The sequence below is a fragment of the Anser brachyrhynchus genome, assembly GCF_964034855.1.
Source record: "Anser brachyrhynchus genome assembly, chromosome: Z".
Classification (NCBI taxonomy): Eukaryota; Metazoa; Chordata; class Aves; order Anseriformes; family Anatidae; genus Anser; species Anser brachyrhynchus.
In genome coordinates this window covers 68,470,947-68,497,980 of record NC_137697.1, presented here as the reverse complement: position 1 = coordinate 68,497,980, position 27,034 = coordinate 68,470,947, and the positions used below count along the sequence as shown (strand labels likewise).

The window sequence follows — 27,034 nt, the reverse complement described above, 5'->3', positions numbered from 1 at the left end:
ATATCAAGGAGCCAATTTTCAAAAAGACTGCTCAACATGTTAGCTCATGTATAGATGTGCACATCATTAACAAGCATCTTAGGATGGACAGAGACATCATCCAGGTACTACAGTTGCTGAGCAGGAGTTAGCAGGCATAGCGTAATCTGGTGATATTGTCTTATAAAGAGTAAAGTGCCTGCCTGAAGGACAAGTCAGCACAGTAACAGCAACTGTGTATTCCAGCCTAGAGTTATAATCTGGAGCCACCTGCGTTGTGGCGATCCAAAATGTCAGTACAGACTGGGTGACAAGTGGATTCAGAGCTTTCCTGTGGAGAAGGACCTGGGGATACTGGTAGATGAAAAGCTTGACATGAGCTAGCAGTGTGCACTTGCATTCCAGAAAGCCAACTGTATCCTGGGCTGCATCAAAAGAAGCGTGGCCAGCAAGGTGAGGGAGGTGATTCTCATTCTCTACCTGGAGCACTGTGTTCGTCTCTGGGGCCCCCAGCACAAGAAGGACAGGGACCTGTTAGAGTGGGTCCAGAGGAGGGTCTTGAAGATGATCAGCAGGTTGAAGCACCTCTCCTACAAAGACAGACTTGAGGGAGTTGGGGTTGTTTGGGCTGCAGAAGAGAAAGCTGCAGGGAGACATCCTTGCAGCATTCTAATACATAAAGAAGGCTTACAAGAAAGATAGGGAGAGACTATTTACCAAGTTATATAGTGAAAGAACAAAGAGTAACAATTTTAAACTAAGGGGGAGTGGATTTAGATTAGATATAACGAAGAAATTCTTTACTGTGAGGGCAGTGAAGCACAGGAAGAGGTTGCCCAGGGAGGCTGTGGATGCCCCATTCCTGGAAGTGTTCAAGGTCAAGTCCCATGGCAGGGGGTTTGGAACTTGATGATCTTTAAAGATCCTTTCTAACCCAAGATTATGATTCTATGATTTAAATTAGAAGGAATTATCAAAGCAGTCACAGCAGCCAAGGATTTGAAAAGTAGGATCAATTGCCCTTAACTGATATCATCAATTGTTTATGAAGTAACTTCTACTTTCTTCCAAAATAAATATCTGGGGCCTCACTATCTGGTATCTTCAGAGAAGGCAGTGACACTAGATCCATGATTAGAAGACCAAAAAAGGTTATAGGTAAAACTATAACATACAAAAAAAGAGGGCTTTTTCTTAATTCAACACTGCTTACAATGCACCATCTCTTTTTAAAAAGAAAGAATCAGAACTGATGTAAATTCCCAAGGTTATACAACACCTTGAGGCAGGCAGGCCAATGCATTATAGAGTTTTGAACTGGATTCTTTGACAATGTTTAGGGCTGCCACTTGACTGCTTGTACTGAAGAAAAAAAAAAAATAGAAAAAAAAAAAAAAAGATATTTCACAGGTACTAAAAACTGTCTCCTAAACAGGAGTGGAAGTAGATGAGGATGAACACTTAGATCTACATTTATCACAGTCTAACTGGAAGCAGAAACACCAGCATTGATAACAATATTGGGATATTAGAATTTGAAAATTGTGTTCAGAATCTCTGGTATTTCAGCTCATTTTTAGGAAAGAGGCTAAAAGGATATTCAGGTTTCTGAATTTTACTTAATGTCAACATGCAACCACTGTCTAGAGACAAACATGCACACAGATTTAAGGAGTGCTATTTACTTTTATTGGTTGCCCAGCAACAACCATACTTTCACCTTATAAATTTTTTTTTTTTTTAAATCTCCAGGTTCTTATTTAGTCAGTTACTTCCAGCCTTGTTTCAAAAATTGGAAAGATGAAGATAAGTGAAATTAGGCAAATTACACTGGTACAGGGCAGGTATATGGCAGAGTTATATGCATCATGTCTGCTGGCCTATAACATCATATGAGCACAATGCCATCTACATTTTGGAGATAGATAAAGTCACTGGAAGTAAATCACCAGACCATTCAAAATCTGTTCATATAAGGATATTGACGTCAGTGGCATCCTAAGAGCATTTTAATTTAAATCACCTGAGTTAGTGGTATCAGCCTATTTACTGGCAGGTCGTTCCCCACCTCTCTTTCTTTCCTTGAAGGAGTTTTGGTCTGTCCACCATTAAGGACTTCCCTTACTTATAAACTGACAGACCCTTCAGCTCACACTTGGATAAGAAATTTTTAGACTAGAGCTTTTGAAATGGAAACTTTAGGGTTTGAATTACCCGGATCATTTGGTTAGAAAGGAAAAGTAGAGACTTGTAAAACCAGTAAGGTTTTACAAGTAACTTGTAAAACACTTGCAAGATATCTTAAATTAGTCTTCATCAAGAGGGTGTCAGGCACTGGAACAGGCTCCCCCGGGCAGTGGTCACAGCACCAAGCCTGCCGGAGTTCAAGAAGCATTTGAACAGCACTGTCAGACATAGAGTTTGGTTTTTGGGTGTTCCTGGGTGAAGCCAGGAGTTGGACTCAGTGACCCTTGTTGGTCCCTTCCAATGTGGTATACACTATGATTCTGTGATTCTATTCTTCTAAGAGTGTATACAGGGGTTAAAAATAGCTTGCTTTGCAAAACCATTGAGTAGCTCTCTCACTTATGGCAAATCAGGACCACATTGATAATGACCAGGCATTTAAGAGTCCTATTTTAAGCAACCATCATAAGTAAGTTTATGTTAAGTGTCTGCACAAGTGCTTTTACCTGCCTCTTTGGCATTGTCTCAGGAGTGATTTACTAAAATTGTACTGCTGTCACTCAGCTGTGCTTACAGAGAGAAAGGTGGAACATGCTTTAACACAATTTCAGTAGCAGCCAAATCATCAGCCCCTCTGACATCTTAGCACTGTAGTATTGTTGTTGTTCTGTAAGTAAAAGAAGTGATGAGTCTTTTATTTTTATTTTTTAACCTCTGGGATCTAGGGTTTTGTCTGTTTGTTTGTTTATTCTGTTATACCCCTAGGAACTTCAAAGCAGATGTTGTAAAGTCAGTGTTGCCCTGCCTCTCCTATCTACTTAGAGTGCATTCAGTTTTTGAGGTACCCTTGAACAACTATACTTTTGGACTTCCTAAGTCCTCTGAAGTTCATTTTCCATTAGCAAGAAAATTGTTGCTTCTTTCCACCACTAGAATATATCCCTTCCCCATCTCCTAGAACTCATTTTCCTCTTTTCTGCAGAAAATAACTCTTAGAGTAAGTGTTGCTAACAGTCTTTTAAACAGGTTAAAAAAATATATCTTTAAACGAAACAGTGAAAAAGCAAGATTTAAGTGAAATCCGTAAGACCTAAGTTGAAGATGGAGGTCATTAAAAATATGACTGTCCTCCAAAGAAAAGGCATTGAAGTTAGAGATAGAAAAATAGTGGTAAATGAATTATTGTACAAGCATTTTGTTACCATTACTCTACCAATTGTTAAATGAAGGTGAAAATTGCTGACAGGAAAATTGAGTTAATTCTGGCAATTGATATAACCTATATTTTCCCCATAATTTAGCAGAGTAATAAAGGCCAACTGCTAATAATAATAAAAAAGTTAGAAAGTCCTGAAACAAGTAAAATCAGTGTGACACAATCAGTGTCACACAATTATTCATTCTGGGACAGCATACCTAGGGGGAAACAATTTTGAAGGAAATTGTTTGAAATATTTCCTGGTGTGCTGAATGCCTGATGCAATCTAGGGAGGGAGAAATTTGGCTCGCAGTTCTGCAGCCAACACTAACTCAAGGTTTGTGAATTTAGAGTAGGATAAGAATATATAAAGGTTATTATGTTCTTATTTATCTACATCTTATAAATGCACTGCTGTAATACACATTCATTTTATGCTTTCACTTTACATTGTGACAAAGCTAGAATAAAAAACTTATTTCTAAAGAAATCACTTCCTTGCTGTCATTTCTTTGTGTGGTTCTAACCATCAGTATTTTTACCTCGAACAAATGAGACACAATTTGCCACTTATCCAGAACTGCAAGTCTCCTGTAACAATGAATGAATGTTACGTCTACAGAATTATGTTTGTGATTTTTCTCGTCCTAGGACCATAGGAGTTAAAAAAAGTTTTTTTGTTGTTGTGGGTTTTTTTGTTTGTTTTTTTGTGCTTGTTTTTTTAAGTAAGAAACAGTAAGTGTTAATAGAAGACCAACATCCTGACTAGTGAAATCACTAAAAAAAATGATCACGTTAGGAATAATAACATTTACCCTAGCTACATCCAAGACAGTGAGCTTTCAAAGAATTATTACAGAAGACTTACGTATAAAAAGGCCTTATTACCAGTTACCCACTATGACACATTGATCATACATGATCCTTTATGATCTTTAATTATAGTTTTGATTTTGCATGGCAGACCAGGTAGAAACTTGCCTTGCTCTTTGGTTGTTGTGTCTAAATGTCCCTGCTGTGAATATGGATCTTTCTCTTTCATTCTAAAAGCAAATCCCTTAGTAAGAGTAGAAGGCACAGGCAGAGTCATGGATTTGCAAACATAGGTGAAAAATCTATATTAGGCATGTGACTAGAATTTCTTTTGCCTACATGAAAACATAATTTGCATGGCATTTCTTAAAAGATGTTTAAATTGCTTGGATTCTGGCAATTTGCCCTGAATCTGAGACTTCTGTTGCATCAGCAGGTGTCTTTTTTTCTTGTAGATCTCAGACAAGCCAATTCTTTCAGCAAACCCCAAAGAAGAATGGAGACCATGCTTTCAGAACAGCGGGCAGCAGTAACAAACATTGATGCCAGTTCTCACAAGAGACAAGGAAGATGACAATCGTGAGGTAATGACATCATGAGGTAAGTCCAGACATCCCTGGCTCATGTCACTCTGGTTCATTTCATGTATCTCCTGAGTAGTAAATACATATCTCAGAATTCTGAATAGCACTTCCCCATCCCTCCCTAGCAACTGAGACTCATTCTTCCTTTAAAGTCCTTTTGTCCTTAGCTAAATCAGACCAAACTAGTGTTGAACCCTGTGGTAGGAACCACAGTTCGTCAGAGATGATCAGTAAGCCCTGCACCTCTATCTACTTCCTTGCTTCCCTGTCAAGTATCATTCTGCATGAATTCCCATTGCCACCTCCCAGTATCTAGCTTTTATGAAATCACATGGTGGTGTTCCAGTCTTCTGCAGTGCCAGTGGCCAGCACTCAGGAAATCTGTTACTGTCAGCTTGTTTCATCTAGTAGTCAGAGTTTACAGTCAGGAAAAAGAGGACAGCATAACAGAGCAGTTGGAGTATGTCTGCATTCCAGCAAGGTCACTTTCAGCCCAGAAATCCAGTGAAACAAATTTGTTCAACACAGAAGTAAAAGTACTTCCTCACTGTGTGATGCCAGGTACATGTAAACCATTGTCCTTGCAACTTTGGTTTTTGATCCTGCCTGCTACTCTTCACCTGCTCTCCTGGGTATTTCTTGCTCTGTTCCTTGCTCCTTTAACCACAAACATTTGAGCTCTTTAGATTTTGTTAGAATACATATAGCCTGTAGGACTTCATACATGTCTAGGCAACTATGAAACATATTTTCTTTACCTTTTTCATCTTCCCAGGTTTTAACATTTATACCCCATTTATTGGACACACTTACCGACATTGGTTAACCCAGGTTTCTGTGCAGTTACAATATGTACACTACAGTGCACCATATATTATATATAATATGATTATCTTGCATAACATGACTTATTTTTAAACAGAAGTGCCTCCCAAGCACACAGGAACGGAGTGAGAAGTGTTGCTTCTTGAGAAAGTCAGAGTCTGGCCTACTGGCTGCCTGCTGTGAACACAGAGCGATGATAGGTCATGTTCATTCCATGACTGGAAGTGAAAGTGATCTCAGACTGCTTTTCAGACAGAAAAGAATTCTCTAGAAAGATCAGGGTTTAAATACATTCTAGTTACAATACAAAAAGATGTAACTCTATCACAAGAGAAAACTAATTCAGTTAGATTTGCATCTTCTTCTTCCCCTCCCCCCATTTTCTTTTTTTACCTGAAGAACCAGGTGTAAGTTTGTTTAAGAACTGAACTTATGAGCAGGGTATTTACTGAACCACTGGTACATCAGAAGTAACAAAAATAAGCCCTGTTATTTAAAAGAATGAGCCACTTGTGCTTAACCAAAACCACATAAGTAATCTTGTCTTCAGCTTTACCCTAGCCACAGTTCCTCAGTGGAATTTCAATTTATATCTCTTACATAATCAGAGCACACTTTCACGGGAGAATTTGACCCTGAGGGAAGCAGGAGGGCTGGAGATACTTGCTAATAGTCATGTGGTAAAAATAGCCTTTTCATAAGCCCTGCATGGAACACGAAGAATGCCTTGAAACATGCCCTAGCTAGTATCAGAAATAGCCAAGCCAGAGATGAAAAGCATCCTTTTGCTCAAATGTAAAGGGAAAAAATCTCTTAAGATATTCTATAACTGTTTTAATGAGTCACGCTCAATGTGCTAATGAGTTCATCACAAGCCACCATTTAAAATGGCATACCTTTCTCATCAGCACAGAAGAAGAAATAATAAACCAGTTCCCTGGGCATTCAGGTTTTCATGCACCTCTTCTTTCTTTAAATGCAGAATGTACTAACATCAGGCTGATTTCAGGGTCTCCTTACTCCCAGTCTGCATGTCCCAGGTGTTTGTTCTCCAAAATAAAAGTGAACAAGCCTGATGATCGCTGGAAAGCAGTGCTTTCTCTAGGAGTTGTTACAAGAGCACTATTTTTCCTTTATTCTTTTTTTGTCTATACAGTGTACCTCATTTTCCTACCCTTTCTGCAGGTAGCCTGGCTCTTTAATTCCCTGTTGTCATGCGGTGAGGACACCCTGTGATGGTTTTTATGACTGGGGAAAGAGTGATATTATGAACCAATGTGACAATTGATAGTGGTCATGCATTAGTGTAGAGCTATCATTGTTAAGAAAATAAAATGCCTGTGTAAATTTAGTAAAAACCTCTAACTCCACAGACAGTCTTAAGCAGATATTCTAGAATAGGAGTATGCTTGGAAATCAAAATAAATCAGTGATGGTATTGTTCATTTAAAAATACTACAGAAACCCGAGAAAATCCCAAAGTTCTGATAATGCCCATTTCTGAAGTAAAATATACATAGAATTCTGTGCTGATAATTACCTAATTACAATGAAAACAATTACTTGTTCGTTTTCAAAGCATGAGAGCCCATCCTAAAAGCAGCTCATAGGAGAAAGGGGGAGAGCCCTTGCTAGGGCTTCTCAAGCAGCTCTCCCTCACATAACTTCAAAGCTCGATAGCTGAACTATCAGTGTTGGCTCTGAGCCCGGGCAGCATAGCTTCCAGGAGGGAGGGATATGCCCAGTGTCCTGATAGCCTCTGTCAGGATTGTTAGTGCCTTGTTTATTACTCACTGTACACGTACTTCCATAAAGAGAGAGGAGATTATTCCAAAAAATAAGTGACAGTAAACCATAGGGAGTTTCAGTGGGCATCAGGCCTCTGGCTGCTATTGGTGCCTTTGAGAATCTCCTACAAGGTGGCTGTTTTGAGAAGCTTACTAGCCAAGGAATTACACAAATTATAAGGGAAGCGAGGGAGGTGTAAGTGAGAAGACACAGTTAAATTCCCGTCTGATTGTTGTCAGAGCAGAGCAAAGAAAACACATGATGGCAGAATCATACTGACACCCTATGTATCTTGTTAGCCTGCCTGTACTGGAAACCATTTATGACAGCACTCTGGAGTGTGCTGTCTGAAGGGAGGCATACCAAAAGGCTCTACTACCAGAGGCAGTAGATAAAGCTAATTGGCTAGTAGCCCTAAGCAATATGAAGGTAAAATCATGGAAAACACAAATCCTCTTTATAATACTGATTTAGTATGCTTACATTTTTCCTCGCAGTGTGTTCTCAAGTTCTTCAGTCTGAGGCTAGCGTATTGTTGGAATAAGCAAAGATACATGCTAGCCATTTCAGTCAAATTGAGGCTAAGTGCTACATCAGATGATAATCGCATGTGACTTTACAAAAGCCTATCTTAGGTTATCCCTACAGGTAGATTACCTTGGGTATTTAGGTAAATTCAAGTCAATTTTCTTTCCCATGTCTTCTGTCAGCACTTCAGACACTGTTCCTTATGTCAAAGCTACTGTGTAAATAGTAGATTAATCTCCATTTGGGTGCTAACATGACAGAAATAGAAGTTGCTGGCTGTCCAGTGTTCTCTGCTAGAAGGAGAGCATGTCTGACTTTAGCAGAGGAAGCAGTGTACCCAAAGAAGCAGAGAATCCTGGATGGCATGGAAATCTTTTCACATTCAATAGTGTTTGAAAACCCTCCCTTCTCTCACTGGACTAGGTCTGACAACTAGTCAGTTGCCAAACAGTCTGCAAGATGGCTTTAAGCCAAACTGGACATTTACCAAGTTCACTCCACTTGAGACACAGATTTACAAAGTTAATTGAGATGAAGCTTCCATCAGCAGATAGACTGGGATGATAAACAAAGAATGTTTCCTACTTCTTTCTGGAAATGTGACATCTATTTTAATTACAATATGAAAGGGGTCTTGTGATTAAGATCCTGGTCTGCATTTGGGATCATCAGTCTCTGTCCATAGGGAATGTACTCATTCCTACAGTCAACACATCTATTCTGCTTACCATTATATGTTTTCTTTAATCACTCTGTATTTCACTATTATGTTGCTGAAACTGGGATAACCCTTTCTCCTTGGGAAGAAATGTGAGAAAAACTTTGTGTAAGGCATCTTGGACTAGACTACCAAGGAACGGATAAAGGTCATACTAAAGGTCATTAAAAACAGGTCAAACAAACATCTGTCTAGTCTGACATATACAGAAATGGCCATAACTTGAGGAAATAGTTTAGGACCCCTGTTTCATTTCTGGGTTCTTCCAAAGAGATCATCCAAAAGATTAAATGATCTTTCAGTTACAAAAGGCCAAGAGATGCCCATCTCAGTGACCTCTCAACATCTCTTAGGAATTACTGGTCTCATGAGTCCCTAGAAATACAGAGACTATTGTGGGTTATAAGGATGTCTTTTTATTTGGGGTGGAGGAAGGGTTGCAACGTCAATAAATGTGCAATACTAATGTAGATAAAAATATGGGCAGAAAATCATTCAAGAATTCTGTAAACAGAAATGAGTCATGGAGTGAGAAAGGAGGAAGAAAGGAAAACCCCATTAAGGCAAAATGTAGATTTCAGTCAAATGTCACCGCAACCGGTGGAGTGACCAGTGCATCTATGGAGCATGACGCATGTAAGAACAGAAATATCCCTCACCTGCTGTCACTCACCGACTAGTAGATCCTCTCTAGTAGGTCTTAATAACAGCCAAGATTGCTGTTTTTAAGAACCGCAGACATCCATAACATTTCTGCCTGTGTAGGAGGACTGAAAGATGGGAGGCATTTGAGAACATCAGTGATGTTCCACTCAATTTCTTTCCAAACAGAGTTGTTCTGTGCTGAACTGGGACCAACTCTCCTTAAGCCTCTTAGACAGTCATCCTGTCAAACTGAACTACATTCTCACATTCTCCGTCTTATGGAATGCCCTTTCAACAAATACAGCCTTGACATGCTGCATTACAGTAACAGAAATCCAATGATTAATTCAAGCAAATCCCTTGGTGCAGAAATCTCTTTTAAGTTATATACTTAGACTAAGATTTTCTAACGGTTAATCACTTTGAAAATGAAATTCCTGTTGGATTTTCTGAGAACTGCAAGTTCTTTTTTTCTTATCCAATCTTTTTAAGGGTTTTCCATCATGTGTTTTATCACATCATGAAGACCAACAGAATTTTCAGCTAGAGAATCACTATTACTTGCTAGATTTCTCATTATGAGTACTCTGTGAAATTCCAGATGTCATCAGTGCTTCCACCTTCTCTTTAGACAAAGAAAAAATACAGATTGCTTTACACAGTGAAAATCTTAGAGTGTTACATGCCTTCCACAACAGCTCATGTACTGGTCAATTCTCTAAACAGCAGTGTGTTCTCTTAAAGGGAAATACTACTTCGAGTTTGCAATATATCCAAGACAACTGCCTTCATACAACCTGCAGGTTATGTGCTATTTCATGCTTCACATACCTGCTACTTCATACTTGAAGTTTTGTTATTTTTTTTAATCATTTTTGAGATTAATTACATATTTAATCTTATGTAGTGCTGCAGATCAAACTCTGCTGCAACAGCAGAACAAGCCTTCCTAAGATGCTGTATCAATTAGAGTGGACCTAACGAATGCATTTATAAAAGTGTAAATTTGTTCAGTATTCACAGCAACTTGAGAGTCCAGTGCAAACTACTTGTCACCCTACCAATGAATGTTATTTGCATTTTTAAGGTTTATGTGTGTTGTGAGGTATGTATAACATCCTAGATGGCAGTCAAAAGAAGCAGTTTCTGAGTTGTAATTTTCAATGTCCTGTAATTACCTTTTCACAAAAATCTTTCTCTGATCTGTCATGCTTTCATAGTGCCTCCCAGCTCCATTCCTTTGTGTAAACTGTGTAACTGTTTGTTCCTTCTGCTGCAGTTGAGTTAAACTGTCATCAAAGATTAATCATCTAACATTAAGCTTTCAGATTGTTAGGAACAAGTATGCCATTACCTCTTTTTTATTTTATGATTATCATTCTTTTAGCCTAAGGCCTCTTTCTTTGGAGTTCTTTCAAACTTCCAATATTTGGGAGAGTGAGAGAAATGTAAAGACACTACAAAGATATGTGATGGTGTGCTTTATGCAAGGCTTAGAAGCTTGCTTCCTGTGCTCCAGAATTTCACCATACCCTAATCTGGTGCCAGTTCAACATTTCCAACAAATTGAGGACAATCAATAATGTACAATACAAAATGTATGACAATATTTAGTCTTTTAATTAAATTACCAAGAATTCTGGAGAGAATCAGATGTTGTTTCTTGATCTTGCTAATCCAGGCTCATCTATGATCTGAGTTTCACTGAACCACATCATGAGCTCACACCCAGTTTTTACTTTACTTGAACATGAGTTGGTTGGCAGACAGAACAGATGAGGAAAAACAGGGGGTGGGAGGAAAAAAACACTGAGCCAGTTAAAACTAATGCAGCAGAACAAGGGAAGTTAAATAATAATAATAATAATAACCAGCAGAAAGCCTGGAGTACCAGCACCATAAGGAGAGTGTGCAAGAAGCCCATGCTGGAAGGTCTCTTTTGACATGTACACTTCTTTATGTCAATGTGGAACTACTACACAGGATCAACACTTTTTGTGGGCTGCTAGGTAGAACAGCAAAGCACCTTCTGCAGGCAAATCACATGTGAACAAATGGTTACCATGATCCAGTGGGTGTGTAATAACTTGCTATGCTGACGTAATGTGTGGTAATGTGAGGTAATACGCCAAAACCTGGCAATTTCTTGTGGCTCTGTCCACTGCATCACTCTGCTGTTATGAAGGGAAAGGGTACAAGGCCACCAGCTGCTGCCTCACCTCATTCCCAGGTGAAAACTCGTACCTGTGCTGCTCGTAGACAGGTGACACTGAAGGTATCCCATTTGTGGCACCTTTTGCATCAAAAGGAAGCCATACTTAAACCAATCTGTGCACACAGATGAATTGGTCTCCCGTTGTTCTGCTGTTAAACCACTAGAGGGAAGTCTCAGAGTGCTCTGGCCTTTTTGCGAACATGATGACTCTGTGAAGCCTGTGATTTGTGCCACGTGGTGCTGGGCTGGTACGTCGCAGTAAAAAATGCAATCAGACCGTGTAAGGTATCATTTAGAATGCTTTTTATTAGAGCTAAGATTGTAAAAAGAGAATACCAAAAATAATCTTATGTCCCCTTAGAAGCTGGGAGCCCCAAGCCCTGAAGCATTGAACGGGATTCCAACCAACATGCAGTGTGTCGTGCAGACCTTGTACGTAGCACAACGTGTCCTCCTTTGGTCATTCACCGTTCACTTGATTTTCTTTCAAGGAAACAACTCTACTTATCATTTCTACAGTGAAAACAGAAACACCTTGCTCATGAGATCTTCTTTCTGTACAAAGATAACAGCATTGACACACAAGTGGAATAATCACTGGGTCCAAGGTGTGTGTGCAGCATAACACTGGACTGGCGGCCACGCTGGACGTGCAGCCCAACGCAGCCCAGCATGGCACAGGTTCACTGAGTCCTCAATGTACAGTGGTGTTCTGGTCAGGAATGCTTGACTTCGGCCTGGAATTTGTTATCTTTAGAGTTATAATACCCCTGCGTGTGAATACATGAATATAGCATAGAAGGTTTAAACCACCTGTTTGTATAAAAGACCTCTCTTTAGGAAACATAAATGTTTATGCAAATTTTTCACCAACCCTATCAATTCACTTTTACTTAATACTTGCCCAATTTTTCACATTTTTCCCTCAATTGTCCCTCTTTGATTCAATCCAGAATACATTTTTGTACTCCATCAAAATATTTATAAAGTTTTTTTTTTCAGTTTCTAAATCTGTCTTTTCCTGTATACACATAAAATGATCTGATAACATCTGGCTAATAACATAATCTGCATACTAGAGTTTCATATTTTAAGGAATTGTGTTTAAAATGCTAATTTTTCAAAGAAAAAACAATTCTGAAAAAAAGATGTCTTTCAAATTCCATCATTTTGAAATTACAAATGAAGCCTAGTATTGATTTTTGAGACTGTTTTATGTGGCAAATAATTGTCTTGCTAGAAAATTTAATCCAATTAAAAAATAAATAGTATAAACATCTTTATTTTGACTGCAGCTTGTTATCAAGACAAGAACTGTCTGGAAAGCTTGAATTACTAAATAAATACCTTCAAAGATATTTGAAGGTTTCATCATAGAAAGTTTTGTTCTGGTATATTGCTGGAAATTACTTTTCTAAAATATCTCAAAGTACATATTTAACAAGTTTTATTCAGCAATATTTTAACTACTATTATTTTATATGTATACAGCATATGGATATTTTAGATATAGAATTGTTCATTTTTACAAACTTTAATGAAAATGTACATCTTTATCAATAGCAACAGTGATATTGCTCATGGAACTTTGAAATATCTGTATTTTCCTTCTATTTGATGCTAGAAGTTATTATTAAGTTAAGGAATTAAATGGAAACCATGTTTCTTAAGTGACCGTCTGAGCACAGCCAATAGAAATAAATCTGTAAACATGAAGTTATTAGAGAAACTTTATTTAAATCAGTAGAAATTCCCCCCCCCCTTTTTTTTTTCAGATGCAAAATCCTTCTGAGAGGGGAAGCCAAAGAGATGTGTTAATGCATTGAGCAAAACAAGTAGCAGTAGGCAGAATAATTTATACTGGACTGAGTCTGACTGTTAATAAAATAACTCATAGTACAACATTAATGCAAATTATGGGGCTGCAGATAATGGGCAAACAACAACAACAAAAAAAGCAAATGGAAAAAATATTAAGTTTGAGATGACCATCTCACTTTATTCAAATCCGTTTCTGATTTCCTTCATATACATAGAATTGTTGACAGACCCGAATAATGTCTTACTTACTAATCTCTCACTTCTTTTTAGCATGGTGCCTATATTTATATTGCAAAACAGTCACCACTGGTTTTCTTTTTAAAATTTTTAGGACTTAAATGCAGAGGCAGCAGTGTGCTTCCCAAATATCTGGGACAGATTGTTAAGTCAGATAATCAACAACCATTCATTTCCATCCATCTTTAATTCAGGATTCCTAGACCAGCTTCTTGTTCTTGGCCACCTTCCAGTAATTCTGAACTTTGTGACAGACAAGTAGCTATAAAGGTAATGTATGATCCTTACAGTCCTTGAATCATGATATTAATGCCATGTGAATATTTGGCATCCCTATTAAAGAAAATAGGATCAGTCTGGTAATCTGTTGGCTGCTGTGGGATCTAACAAGTTGTAATCCTTAGCTTTCCTGCCAACAAATTCCTCATTAAGCACAAGATATCCTGAAACAAATCACTAGTAAAACCTCTCCTGGTGTTAATATATGTAGAGTTCTTCTAATCAGATAATTCTAGCCAAAAATTATATTTTTTTTCAACTCTTTCTGTCATTTAGCTAAGCTGAAATAGTCTAAAGGTTTCCATATATTGCAATGTATGATTTAGGTTAAATGCTCATAGTGAAGCACAGGGAAGCACAACACAACTGAGGTTTACGATTTCATTACCAACACAAAATTCCAACCCGAAACTTTGTGTTAGTTCATACGTTTATTCACTCTTGGTTCATTCAAACTTTTATGAGTGCATCCAAGCAGATTTTTTAATTGACCTACAAACACTTTCAAGATGAATAGGGCACATGTTGCATCAAAATAACTTTTTCATGCACTTATGATGCGACAGATTGTGAAGTTCAAGCATGTCAACTAAGGTTCTTAAGGTGAATTTGGGCTGAGCCGGAATTCCAGGGAAAATATCCGGAAGAGCTGAATCATAGCTGACATTCAGTGTTGACCGTGACTTCAGAAGACAGAAATAGCACTAGAGACATCTTTTCAGCATGGCTAGGCAGAGGTCTATTTCACCTGTGTAGCAGGTCATGTCTCAAACAAAAGTTGTCTGTCACCTCCAGGGACTGTGAAATTGGAGTCATTGGACTTAAGATAACTCAAGTTGGAAGGAACCTCAGGAGATCACCTAGTTCAGTCTGTAGTCTTACAGTTTGTCTTACACAGGTGATCGTTGCTTGTACAGATCTCTCTGCCCAGGCCCAACTATGTGTCTGTGTTTATTTTCACAATATTGATTCATCAACTATAGGATGCTGTCTAAGGGTCAGATGCTACCCAAGCTCAATAAGGCAGTGAAATAAAATCCTCCCATTGCTCTTCCAGGTTGGAGCTGACAGGGGCACAAACATCAACAGTCTGAAAGCAGGGCTGCCCCTAAGGCAATTGCTGATTTTTCAGAGAGGTTCAGCAAAAGTGTGGTGGAGTGTTTCCACCCTGAACTGAGCAGATGTAGGGTAGGGTAAAAGAGGAGGAGGAGGCAGAACATCTGCAGCAGCTGGAGTTGCTAGGATCGGCTTGCCTAGCAACCCCCCTTCTTAGGCAGGGGCATCTAATTCAGCAGCAGCAGCAACAACAGCAGCAGCCCAGACACTTGGTGAGCTGGATGCATGTTAGGGAGTATGAGAGCTATCAAAACACTTGCCTTAGGGCTCCGAAGCCTCCTCAGTTTATTGGTAGGTAAACTATGTAGATCCTTTTACTGTAATGTATTCCTCTGGTCCATGCATACTGTAGGAATGGTAGATGGTTTATTGCAGTGAGATGGCTATTTTATTAATGTACATCTATACAAGGATAATAGCAGAATACGTTGGAAAAAAATTATATAATTCTATCTTATTCCTTAAATAACTGGATTAGTAATTGCAAAATCCAGTAGATTATTGTTTTCCAATAATATATAGAGAAAAATAATTCTTTTACTAATTGAGGACTAAACCCAGGGTGTATTATCATCTCTTCATATATAGCCTAGGATGTCTATTTTAATACCTGATTAGTATAAATATGTATAAAATGTATAATATATATACAGGCATAATCATGGCAACTGTTTGAATTCACTCTGTATGCTATTATGATGCTGTGTTCTACTTGTAATAGGCATACACAATCTTAATATTGTCTATAATTACATATTGTAACATTTGTATAATTAATTATATTTTGTTATTAAATCTATAATGAAAAATAATCATGGAAAGAATTTCAGTGTAGGAAGATGGCATTTTAAAAGCAAGGAGAAAAACTCTTTAAATAAAATGTTTCTCTGCATATGGTCCTAGAACTGCCCATTTTTTTATAGAGGAAAACTTCTGCAAGAGACAGTTTAGTTAAGTCACTACATTATCTCAGGTCTAATTTCTGGCTAGATCAAAGTAATAAACTGATCCCTAAAAAGTTGTCACTTTTTGCTTCAGAAGTTGAAGAAACAAATCAAAATATGCCAGGTTCTGTTTCTATGCTTGTTTTATTTTCTTTAGAAGAAATACAAACTTTACAAATGAAACTCATCCTTCCCCTGTTCCTATAGTGTGTTTTATGGGGTCAATTTGTATACTTTTTTTTCTGGCAGGTGATGTTAGTAGGGGGATGGCATGATTTAGACAACAAAGACTATGACTGTTGGCCCCTGGAAAAACCAGATGAGTATAACATGCTGGACTGTGGAGGTGAGTTCTAAAGCTGCTCATAGAAGACCATATCTTGCTTGAGGAAAGATTGAGAAACCCAAATCGAAGTACTCAGAATAATACCTAACTCATAATGAATGTTTCACGTGGTGGAAGGCATCTGAGTCAGTAACAACGTTTTTTTGTAGAGAAAAAAGTGAAAGAAAATAGCCAAAAGAAAGTTTTGAGTAATTATTTGTCCAATATTCATTGATTCCAAAAGAAAAGGGAATAGCAACAGCTGAATCCCTTCCCCCAGAAAATAACTGAAAACATTTCATTTCTCATTAGAAAACCAAATGCAACTTAATCCAAACAAAGCAGGCAGTCAGTTCTGCATTGCAGCAAATTCTGTTGAGTCATTCCTGAAATTTTATAGTGTTATTTCAAAAGTGGACTGTTTAAACACTCCAGCCAGTAAATAAAATCACCATTTCTGCACATAGTGCTTTCTTCTCCTTGCTCAACACTGTTCCGTGAGTACTTAAAATCTGAGATCTTTAACCACGTATTCCAGTCAGTTTCAAAATTGAATCTACATTATGATAAAATAAAAAATAGTTTGTGGTTTTTTTTTAATATTTGGAATTGCTTGAGATTTAAAAATAATTAAAGAATAATTGAAATATGGGAAATTCAATTTAAATGTAAAAAAAAGCTTTTATTCTCTATGGGTCATCAAACACTGGAAGAGGTTGCCCAGAGATGTGGTTTCTCTATCCTCGGGCATATCCAAAACCCAGCTTTGCAAAGGACTGAGCAACATGTGACTCTGCCTTGCAACAGGTGACTCTGCCTTGAACAAGATCAGGCTGGACTGGATGATTTCCAGAGATGCTTTCCGTTTTCAACTGTACTGTGATTCTGTGACTCTGTAACTGGGAATAAAGGGCTAAATAACTGGTGTAAAGGAACACTTCTGTTTATGTTAGAAAAGATTAGATCAGAGACCCTTTCCCTTCCCTTCCCTTCCCTTCCCTTCCCTTCCCTTCCCTTCCCTTCCCTTCCCTTCCCTTCCCTTCCCTTCCCTTCCCTTCCCTTCCCTTCCCTTCCCTTCCCTTCCCTTCCCTTCCCTTCCCTTCCCTTCCCTTCCCTTCCCTTCCCTTCCCTTCCCTTCCCTTCCCTTCCCTTCCCTTCCCTTCCCTTCCCTTCCCTTCCCTTCCCTTCCCTTCCCTTCCCTTCCCTTCCCTTCCCTTCCCTTCCCTTCCCTTCCCTTCCCTTCCCTTCCCTTCCCTTCCCTTCCCTTCCCTTCCCTTCCCTTCCCTTCCCTTCCCTTCCCTTCCCTTCCCTTCCCTTCCCTTCCCTTCCCTTCCCTTCCCTTCCCTTCCCTTCCCTTCCCTTCCCTTCCCTTCCCTTCCCTTCCCTTCCCTTCCCTTCCCTTCCCTTCCCTTCCCTTCCCTTCCCTTCCCTTCCCTTCCCTTCCCTTCCCTTCCCTTCCCTTCCCTTCCCTTCCCTTCCCTTCCCTTCCCTTCCCTTCCCTTCCCTTCCCTTCCCTTCCCTTCCCTTCCCTTCCCTTCCCTTCCCTTCCCTTCCCTTCCCTTCCCTTCCCTTTTCTTTTTTTAAGAAAAAAACAAGTTTACCTGAGAAATTCTAGTAATGATATAACACTCCAGGAAATAAATTACTGGGTCCTACTCTGAACTCAATACTATAATCAAACATTTTCTGAAGAGTTCAGACTGAACAGAGGAATTGAAAGACTATCTAGTTGGCTGTCAACCAAGGATTTTATTCCTGTATGAATTTATTATTGTTTTAACATTGGAACCACTACTTATCAGAACATATAACTTTTTTGAAGCTATTCTTATTAATAGATCAGTGTGAACTGAGTAAAAGGAAACAAATATGTGTAGGTTTTCTGATTAACATATACCCTTTACAACCAGTTTTAGAATGAACTCCAAGCTTTATCCTGCCTTTCTCTGTGATTCTTCCTTGCAATCCCTTGGCACTTATGAAAGCAAAGTGAAAGGCATCTACTGCAGCTTCATTGCTGTCAATTTTACTTGTAACACAAGATCTTCAAAACACTTAGATGTGTGAGTATCTATCATTGAAATAAGAGTTTTGTTTATTTTTGTGAGACCTTTAAAGGTGAGTAGAAAGTAATTTTTCTGAAGTTTATGCTGACCTTCTACATTCATTCTCTTACATTCTCTGAACTTCAGCTCTCTTACCTTTTAGTGCAAATTGCTCTTAGTAGCGAGAGCTATTTTTACTTTTTTTTTTTTTTTAACCTTTGTTTACTTTTTACAAAACTACTTTGCAAGGGAGAGGTGATGCCTAGAGGTTCTTTTAGAATTTGCTTCTTTATATCTGAAAGGGAATTATGTTTAAGGGAAAAAATAACGTCTTATTTCACTAACAGTGCAAGTGAAGAATACACTTGTAAAAACAACTCCGGAGTATTAAGAGAATTTATAACTGAACAACAACAACAAAAAAGTGAGGATCTCTTGAAGAGCAGGATGGGAACACTCTTACCCATCCTCTGCAGAATGGATTTAATATTTCCTGACAAACTGCATGCCTGCATATGTTATTTGACATGTCAAAAATTTAAACCTTCATCCAACAACATGCGGAGAGGCTGGTGAAAGGAGTGGAAAGATTTTTATAGTTGTTGTGGTTTAACCTGGCAGAGAGCTAAGCACCACATAGGTATTTGCTCACTCCTCACCAGTGGGATGGGGGAGAAAATCAGAAAAAAAATGGTAAAAACTTGTGGATTGAAATAACAACAGTTTAATAAGATAAAAAAAGAAAGGGATAATATATATAAATATAAACATAAATAAAATATACAAAGGAAGTGATGTACAATGCAATTGCTCACCATCTACCAACTGATGCCCAGCCAGATCTTGAGCAGCAGTAACTACCCCCCACACTCCCCCACCCGCCCACTGTATTTTATTGTCTCATACAATGCCTCATGGTATGGGACATCCCTTTAGCCAGCTGGGGTCAGCTGTTCCTGGCTGTGTCCCCTCCCAGCTCCTTGTGCACCCCCAGCCTCCTCGCTGGTGGGGCAGCCCGAGGAGCTGGAAAGGCCTTGGCTCAGTGGGAGCACTGCTCTGCAACAACTAAACATTGGTGTGCTGTCAGCATTGTTCTCATCCTAAATCCAAAACATGGTATCATACTAGCCACTGTGAAGAAAATTAACTCCATCTCAGCCCAAACCACTACATAGCGTTGTTTGAGAATATGAATTAAAAACAGCTCTCACCTCTAATCTCACTTCATTCACAGGCTCAGAGCAGGTAATAAGGTGTCCCAGGGACAAGAGAGATGACCAAGTTAAATTATTTTTCCTGGTAAGGGTGTAAAAATGGAAAATGACAGATGTCTGAGCAGCAGTACTCCCACTGTCCTCTGCTCTGTAAGTTATACAGTTTTATAAAAAGAGTAAGCTTTCTTAAGTATGTAATTAGCATAAGTAGTATCTAGTGAGGTTAAAGTTTCTGACTGAATTTCATGTGTCCTGGAATTATCTGTTCTTCTTCAATAAGGAGGTGCGCCTCAGTGAAAGCAGCCGGGAATGATGAACAGTGCTTATTACCTGCTCTGAGAGGAATCATAGAATTACATTATCATTAAGGTTGGAAAAGACCTCCAAGATCATCTGGTCCAAGTGTCCCCCTACCACCCACTAAACCACGTCCGTAAGCACCACGTCCACTTTCCTTAAGCGCCCCAAGGGACAGTGACTCCACCACCTCCCTGGGCAACCCATTCCAATCAAAGCAAATGTATCAGGACAAGTAGCACTGCATTGTGCTGAGACTAAATTTATTATAGATAAGATGAACAGACTTTTTATCATATTTCTCCAAGTGCTTGATCTTTTCTAAGTGAATGTCAGAATTGTAGTAATGAGCATTTGTGCTTACTTATACAGCCACTAAAATGGATGAGTATTTTGGGCTTGGAAAAAGCAAAAGGAACAATGGATGAAAATTACACGTACTTCCCTTTCAGTACACAATGTTCCCTACCACAGAGAAAGATTTACATTTGTATACAACTGTAAAGTAGAAAAGTACGGCAAATATATTGGCTCATAATTTTATTTTTTCTAGGTCTGGAGATGGCATGGGTGAAAAGGCCTCCAGAAAAGGCTGTGAGTGGGGAATTCTTCAATGTGACCTATGCAGTCTTTGCTTCAGATGGCTTTTATCAATATGCAGTGCAAAATGGAATCCTTTCTCACAGGTATTACCTCCTATAAAATGTTTTCATAGTTATGGGTATATGGGGATTCTGTACGCACAGACATTTACTATAACATAATTGGAACACATGTTCTTGTGCTCCTATCTAATTCCTTGCACCTCTTGAGTTCTCTTCTAGCAGTGTTTGCACTGATATTTGCCCCTCTGGAATGGCTTTGCTTTCACAACACCCATCATGGCACACTCACCTGCATGTCAAGGACAGCACGTGTCATCCTGCATCTGTATAACAGTGTCAGTGCAACTCTAAATGTCACTTGTTAGCTTCTCTACGTGAGGAAATTAATGAAATTCTAGCAGGAGTCCCAAACTCACTGTGTTCTATGTCTGTTTTAATAATAAGCATATTCAAAGTGCACAACATAAATGTAACAAAGGGGTTGGCCCAACCTTGAATCCAGTGATTTCAGTGAAGAATTTATTTCAATTTCTATGGCATTGAAATCAGTCCAAAAGGAGTCCAGTTCAGTCACTTCAGAGACTGTTAGTAACTAGACAACATAGGCTAAGTACAGCACGTGTCTGTGTACAACTTTAGATCACTAAAATGCTAGTACGCTGTGATCTTACAGTTGTGGACTGTACACACCAGTTCTCCAACCGTATAAAGCAATGTCTGGGACAGAGGCTGCAGCCACAATTCCCCATAGTCTGTTCTGTATTTGGCTACTATAAGAGATGTTTATGAAAAAAACTCACGTTCTTTGTCTATGTGAGTGTTCACTTGGTGAAGTTCATGTAAAAGCTGTTATCCAGGGTGATTTTATTTAAGATTGAAAGATGACATATAATCCATTTGCAATAGAAAATAAATAAATAAATAAATAAATAATCCAAAAACTTGACGAAAAAGCATTTTTTTTAACTGCTTGGAATGAGTCAGTTTTCCTAGTCTTTCCAAGGAGAACCACTCTCTTAAATCACTAAGGAATTCAGAAAATCCTGCTCTTTGAGTACGTACACATATTTGTTTCTTCTGATATAGACTTCTCTCTTAAATCTACTCAGTATGGGCTAGTTGTTCTCACATTAAAAATAAATAAATAAATAAATAAATAAATAAATAAATATATATAAATCCTGGCGTCACTTTCAGTTTAGAGACCTATTGTGCATAACATACAAACTAAACTGTAGAATGAAATCTGGCTGTATCTGCTGAGTAAGCCATATTTGGAGAAAATGATTTTATTTTAAAGCCGAATCAGTTTATTATGGTCATAACCAACTTCACAGAAGCTGTTGCTCAACTGAAAGTGTAAATCAGAAAACACATTGGAAAGAAGTGTTGCAACACATATCCAGGGAACTACATTCATCTTTCTGTGATGAACTTCCAAAAATCCTAACTTACATATATTTCTTGTAATGTAGTCTTCTCTTTTAAATCTAGTCTCCTACAACTAGTTCTACTCAGCACTTGTCAGGCCTGGAGTACTATGTCCAGTTCTGGTCCCTGCAATTCAAAAAAGGCTGGTCAGGGTCCGAAGAAGAGCCGCAAAGATAATCAAAGCGCTAAAGAAAGCCTTCCGCTATGAGGAAAGACTGAAGGAGTTAGGTCTTTACACCCTTGAGATGAGAAAGCTTAGGGGAGGACCTCATGACAGTATTCCAAGGGTAGCTACAAAGAGGATGGAGGTCTCCTAACAAGGAGTCACATGGGAAGACAAGGGGCAAAAACACGAAAGATAAAAGTTGCACTGGGAGACATTTAATCTTGATACAAGAAATATATATATATATATATTTTTTTTTTTTTACAATGAGGACAACCAGTCACAGGAACAACTTTCACAAGGTCAAGTTCCTATCACTGGAGGTTATTAAGACGCAGTTGGACAGCGTCCAAAGGAATTTCATCTAGTCTCCTTTTTCCCACGAATGGTCAGACCTGATGGTCTTTTGAGGCCCCTTCCAACCTGGGCTGTTCTGTGATTCTGTGTTTGTTTTGCAGAACAGTCTAAACATATAGACCATTATTTCCTCTAAGATTTTGGTTTTAGGATTTGTGTCTGATATTGTTGTCCAGTGTGCTAATTATCATTGGTTCTTCAGGTTGTGGAGCAAAGACTGAAGCCAAATAGGAATCACATGCATAGATTCATGTATACAGTTGAAAACACCGAGAATGAAAGTAACCAGGGACACATATTTCTGATAGTGGAAGTACAGTAAGTGGTATGTTCTTCTAATCCAGTTGTAGCAATGCCAAGTAATCTGGTCATGCAGTCAGTCTCAAGACATAAGTGGAGGCTGGTAGCTGCTTGAGGTCTAGTATCTACCAGAGCTGACAGCAATCTTCATTGCTCTAAGAGTGCTTCAATCAGAAGTAAAACAAAAGAGAAAGAAATGGCATTACAGTGTTTCTCTCACTGCATATGTTTATGTTACTCATTTTTCTATACAGGATTTTCTGTGCTATTACAGTTTCGAGGAATAAGTAATGAATATAAAATTATGTCTTTTTCCTCTGCTCCTTGGCCAGCAATGCTACTGCTGCAAGGGAATTCTGTGAGGAGCATGAGTGCCCTGCCAGCTGGAAAGATGCAAATAGCGAGAACTGCTGTGTCCACCATGCCAACATTCACTCCTGTCCTTTGGCCTTCATGGTTAGTATAAGGGTATGACTTCATGTGCTCTGTTTGTGGTATTGGATGAAACATCATTGCAATAACTTTTGTAAAAACTTTTTGCAATGACTTTTGTGAGGTCTTTTTGTTTTTACAATTAGACCAAATCTGTAGTTTACTGAAAAAATTGTGAGAATTTGTCAGTTTCAGAAAATTTTGCACTTGATTCTGAGGCTGCAAAGCAAATAGCTGTATTTTTGTACAAGTTGGTATTCAGAAGCACTCATTATTCTTAATGTGTCTGGTTACATCTCTTCAAGTTTACTTGACTCAAATCTCTTTACAGTCAGTAGAAAAAGAAAGATAGGTCATTTCATTCTAAAACAAGTAGGATTAATTGTCAGCTGCAAGTATCACTATCTCTCAGCATCTTATAGAGGGAACCCGAATGATTTGCCTGAATTACTAAAATTGACTGGTGTGAGTCATACTGTCTGTGACTTGTAGAATGGAAGCCTGTATACACAGGTGCTAAGATGAACTGATTTTTCTATATTAGATTAGAATAAAAGAAAAAGGAATGTAAATACACGGTGACAAATTTTCTTTTCTTTTCCTTCCTTTTTCTTTTTCTTTTTCTTTTTCTTTTTCTTTTTCTTTTTCTTTTTCTTTTTCTTTTTCTTTTTCTTTTTCTTTTTCTTTTTCTTTTTCTTTTTCTTTTTCTTTTTCTTTTTCTTTTTCTTTTTCTTTTTCTTTTTCTTTTTCTTTTTCTTTTTCTTTTTCTTCTTCTTCTTCTTCTTCTTCTTCTTCTTCTTCTTCTTCTTCTTCTTCTTCTTCTTCTTCTTCTTCTTCTTCTTCTTCTTTTTCTTTTTCTTTTTCTTTTTCTTTTTCTTTTTCTTTTTCTTTTTCTTTTTCTTTTTCTTTTTCTTTTTCTTTTTCTTTTTCTTTCTTTTCTTTTTTTCTCCCTTTTCTTTTTCTCCCTTTTCTTTTTCCCCTTTCCCCCCTCCCTCTTCCTCTTCCTCTTCCTCTTCCTCTTCCTCTTCCTCTTCCTCTTCCTCTTCCTCTTCCTCTTCCTCTTCCTCTTCCTCTTCCTCTTCCTCTTCCTCTTCCTCTTCCTCTTCCTCTTCCTCTTCCTCTTCCTCTTCCTCTTCCTCTTCCTCTTCCTCTTCCTCTTCCTCTTCCTCTTCCTCTTCCTCTTCCTCTTCCCTTTCCCTTTCCCTTTCCCTTTCCCTTTCCCTTTCCCTTTCCCTTTCCCTTTCCCTTTCCCTTTCCCTTTCCCGTTCCCTTTCCCTTTCCCTTTCCCTTTCCCTTTTCCTCTCAGGAAAGCCTTACCCAGAAAAATAACCTTCATGCAGTTGCCCAGTTTTTCAAGTTGATCTCCCTTGTGGCAACTTTACACATTCTTCATGATCAAACACAGTGTAATAGTAAACACAGCCTTACATGTCTTGTGGCTGTTTCATGCACCATTCTGTGTGAAGGCTTAATGCCTCCTAAGAACTCTAGTTTACTTCATGGCAGCCCTCTTTGTATGGAGCTGTTTTATTAATGACTCCCTGAGGACCTCAGCTGATACCAGGACTTTTATTTGACAGAGGAATCCCTGCTGGAACCATCACATCAAAGCTTTTGGCTAGAACCATACTGAGGAACTTAAACATCTGCCTATTATTTCTTACTTTCACAATTCTGCTTGATATTACTGTGTGTGAAACATAAAAGCACGTAGCCAACATGCATCATCTGGCTTCCTTGTAATATTGCAAATATTGCAGTTCCTTCTTAGAAGTCTAAACTAGTTGGCCAGTTAAGTGTCATTCTGTAAGACTAAACATACATTTCAAAGTGAGTGTTTTGCATTGTTCCAGGAGGGGGTTGTGTGGGTGTTTTTTGTTTTGTTTTGTTTTGTTTGTTTGCTTTTTTTTTGTGAGGGTGTGTTGTGCTTTTTTTTTTTTTTTTTTAAATGTTGTAACCTTTAAAGCATTTTTTTTTGGTTTGCATAAACTGTTTCTTTGGATTAGGTCTGTGCTTTACACTGCATTGAAAGAAGTTCCTGAGGAAATATCTGGGGTTAGTAGAAACCTTAAGCCTTTTGAAACATCAAAACAATGCACAATCTCCAAACAGCCAAAATAATCCTAAGTGGTTGCAATTGCCGAGAAGTTTGCTTTTTCAGAGCTGTAGTGCGAAATGCTTTGCAAACAGACAATGACACATAACAGATCCCTTCCTGATTTGTTAAAGACAAAAGCTCTGTTATACTAAAAGTCAAGCTGCAATAAAATACCTTTAGAAAAAATATAAAATATGGGATATGATTCTGTTTCTGGTTCTAGTGCAGCAAAACCTGAAAAAAAGTATATTAGCTGCATGGAATTACTGGAGCTAAAATATGGGACCAGATTTTGGTTCATGTATTTTAAACAATATTGAGATTTTGTGAGATTTTGACTTAATTTAAGCGCATTTCTCTCTTACTATCTTTTATTTTATCACAAAACAATGTTGTTTGTACTTAGGCATTTTAATAGAATTTGTTATTTTCTGAAAAAGAATACAAGACATTTTACGAAGGTAAAAAAGGGAGACCTAGGATTTTCATTGTGTCATCATTTAGTGACATAACCAATCTCTCTGATAAAGGGTAGAGGAGGAATATGTGGTCCGTGGATTCCCGATGATGGCCAGATATTTACTCACACTTTATCTACAGCTGGCAAAATGAGCCAAAGAAACTGGACTGCCAAGGTAAGGTATATTTGTTGTATACAACAATGGTTTGCTCTGTTCAAAGCTTACTTGCTAGTAGTTTGATACAATTCATGTGTATGTTCCCTGTCATGTTAACTGATGTCACTGTTATATATGTAAGCAGTGCATATGGCTGAGTATCACCAATTCAAAACTGACTCCATTGGAAGCAATAGCTTTTCATACTGCTACTCCTTATGTAGTTAGTGGAAATAATGGGGATGGGAAAGAAGAAAATAGCCTAACCTTTTTGTTTAAGGCCTGTACTAACAAAATACTGCACTACTGACTAGACTGTGTTACAGGTTAGCATGACCTCTAGGGGTTTCTACCAAGCAGAAGTAACAGGGAAGCAAATGTGACAGGGATGCATAGGCTGAAAGCCTTGCCTGATTGAAAGAACAATCACCAGTGAGAGGAATCAGACCTGGCTTTCCAACATGGCTTGCCTCTCCTGGTACTATTTGTTTCGCCAGCCAAGCACCCCTGACCTTCCTGATTCTGAAAAAAAATGCACATGTTCTTTTGGAAGACACCATAATTGGATCATTCTTGTTAAACTGACTTACTGTATGCACATGAAGTTTTGATCCTTGCAGCTTTGTTCACTTATTTGGCAGGTTGTTTTGGTTCATGTGGGTGTGACTTCTCTCATCGCACACATCAGAGTTGGAAGAATGCAAGTTGCTCTGGAAGCAAAAACCACAGTCCTTCCTGCAGTAGGTATGATATAGAGTGAAGACGTGAGGGAATTGCTTATTAAATGCAAATGCTTTTATCATTCATGTATGGATACCAAGAGCAAGAGTGACTCCTACCCTTCCTTACAATTATATATAAACAAAGATCTTCCTAAAATTCTTCTAATGCTGAAAATCTAAAAAATTGTTTGAGCTTCTTCTTACATGTGAAAGAAGCTAGAATAGTAGGAAGCCATTCTTGCCAAACATGTAAAGTCAAATATCATGACCAATGGGTTCAGTTGACAGAGATATGAAAATATTCTTCCAGCCAGTACGTTGTGAAGATGTGGACATTCTTAATCTGAGGGGGAACTGATTAGCCTTAAGCATGTTGGAAAGGTAGAAACCCAGCTTGGTTCCATTGTTCACATTAAAATCCAGTTGCTCCCAAAGGCATCAGACTTCTATGCAACTTAGTATAACAATATGCAGGGAAGCAGAAATAATAGTAACAATTCTCTTAGCAAAGCAAAATATAAAAGTGGGTATTATTTAATAAATTAAAC

General features: G+C 38.3%; 1 protein-coding gene across 4 annotated transcripts in view; it reads left to right on the top strand.

Moving 5' to 3' along the window:
* Positions 1–13,296: 13,296 nt before the first annotated feature.
* The window catches only part of LOC308185603 (atrial natriuretic peptide receptor 1-like), a 40,960-nt gene continuing 27,222 nt past the window's right edge, over positions 13,297–27,034 (top strand). For 2 of the 4 annotated variants that reach the window (XM_080573938.1, XM_080573936.1), the window contains exons 1-6: positions 14,901–15,224; positions 16,127–16,223; positions 20,312–20,444; positions 22,950–23,073; positions 25,678–25,782; positions 26,406–26,508. In XM_080573938.1, coding sequence (XP_080430064.1) covers positions 15,159–15,224; positions 16,127–16,223; positions 20,312–20,444; positions 22,950–23,073; positions 25,678–25,782; positions 26,406–26,508 — 628 coding nt within the window. In that variant the 5' untranslated portion in view covers positions 14,901–15,158. Of the gene's footprint in view, positions 13,809–14,900; positions 15,225–16,126; positions 16,224–20,311; positions 20,445–22,519; positions 22,643–22,949; positions 23,074–25,677; positions 25,783–26,405; positions 26,509–27,034 lie in introns of those variants that run through there. The other 2 variants (XM_080573937.1, XM_080573939.1) reach the window with 2 other exon arrangements.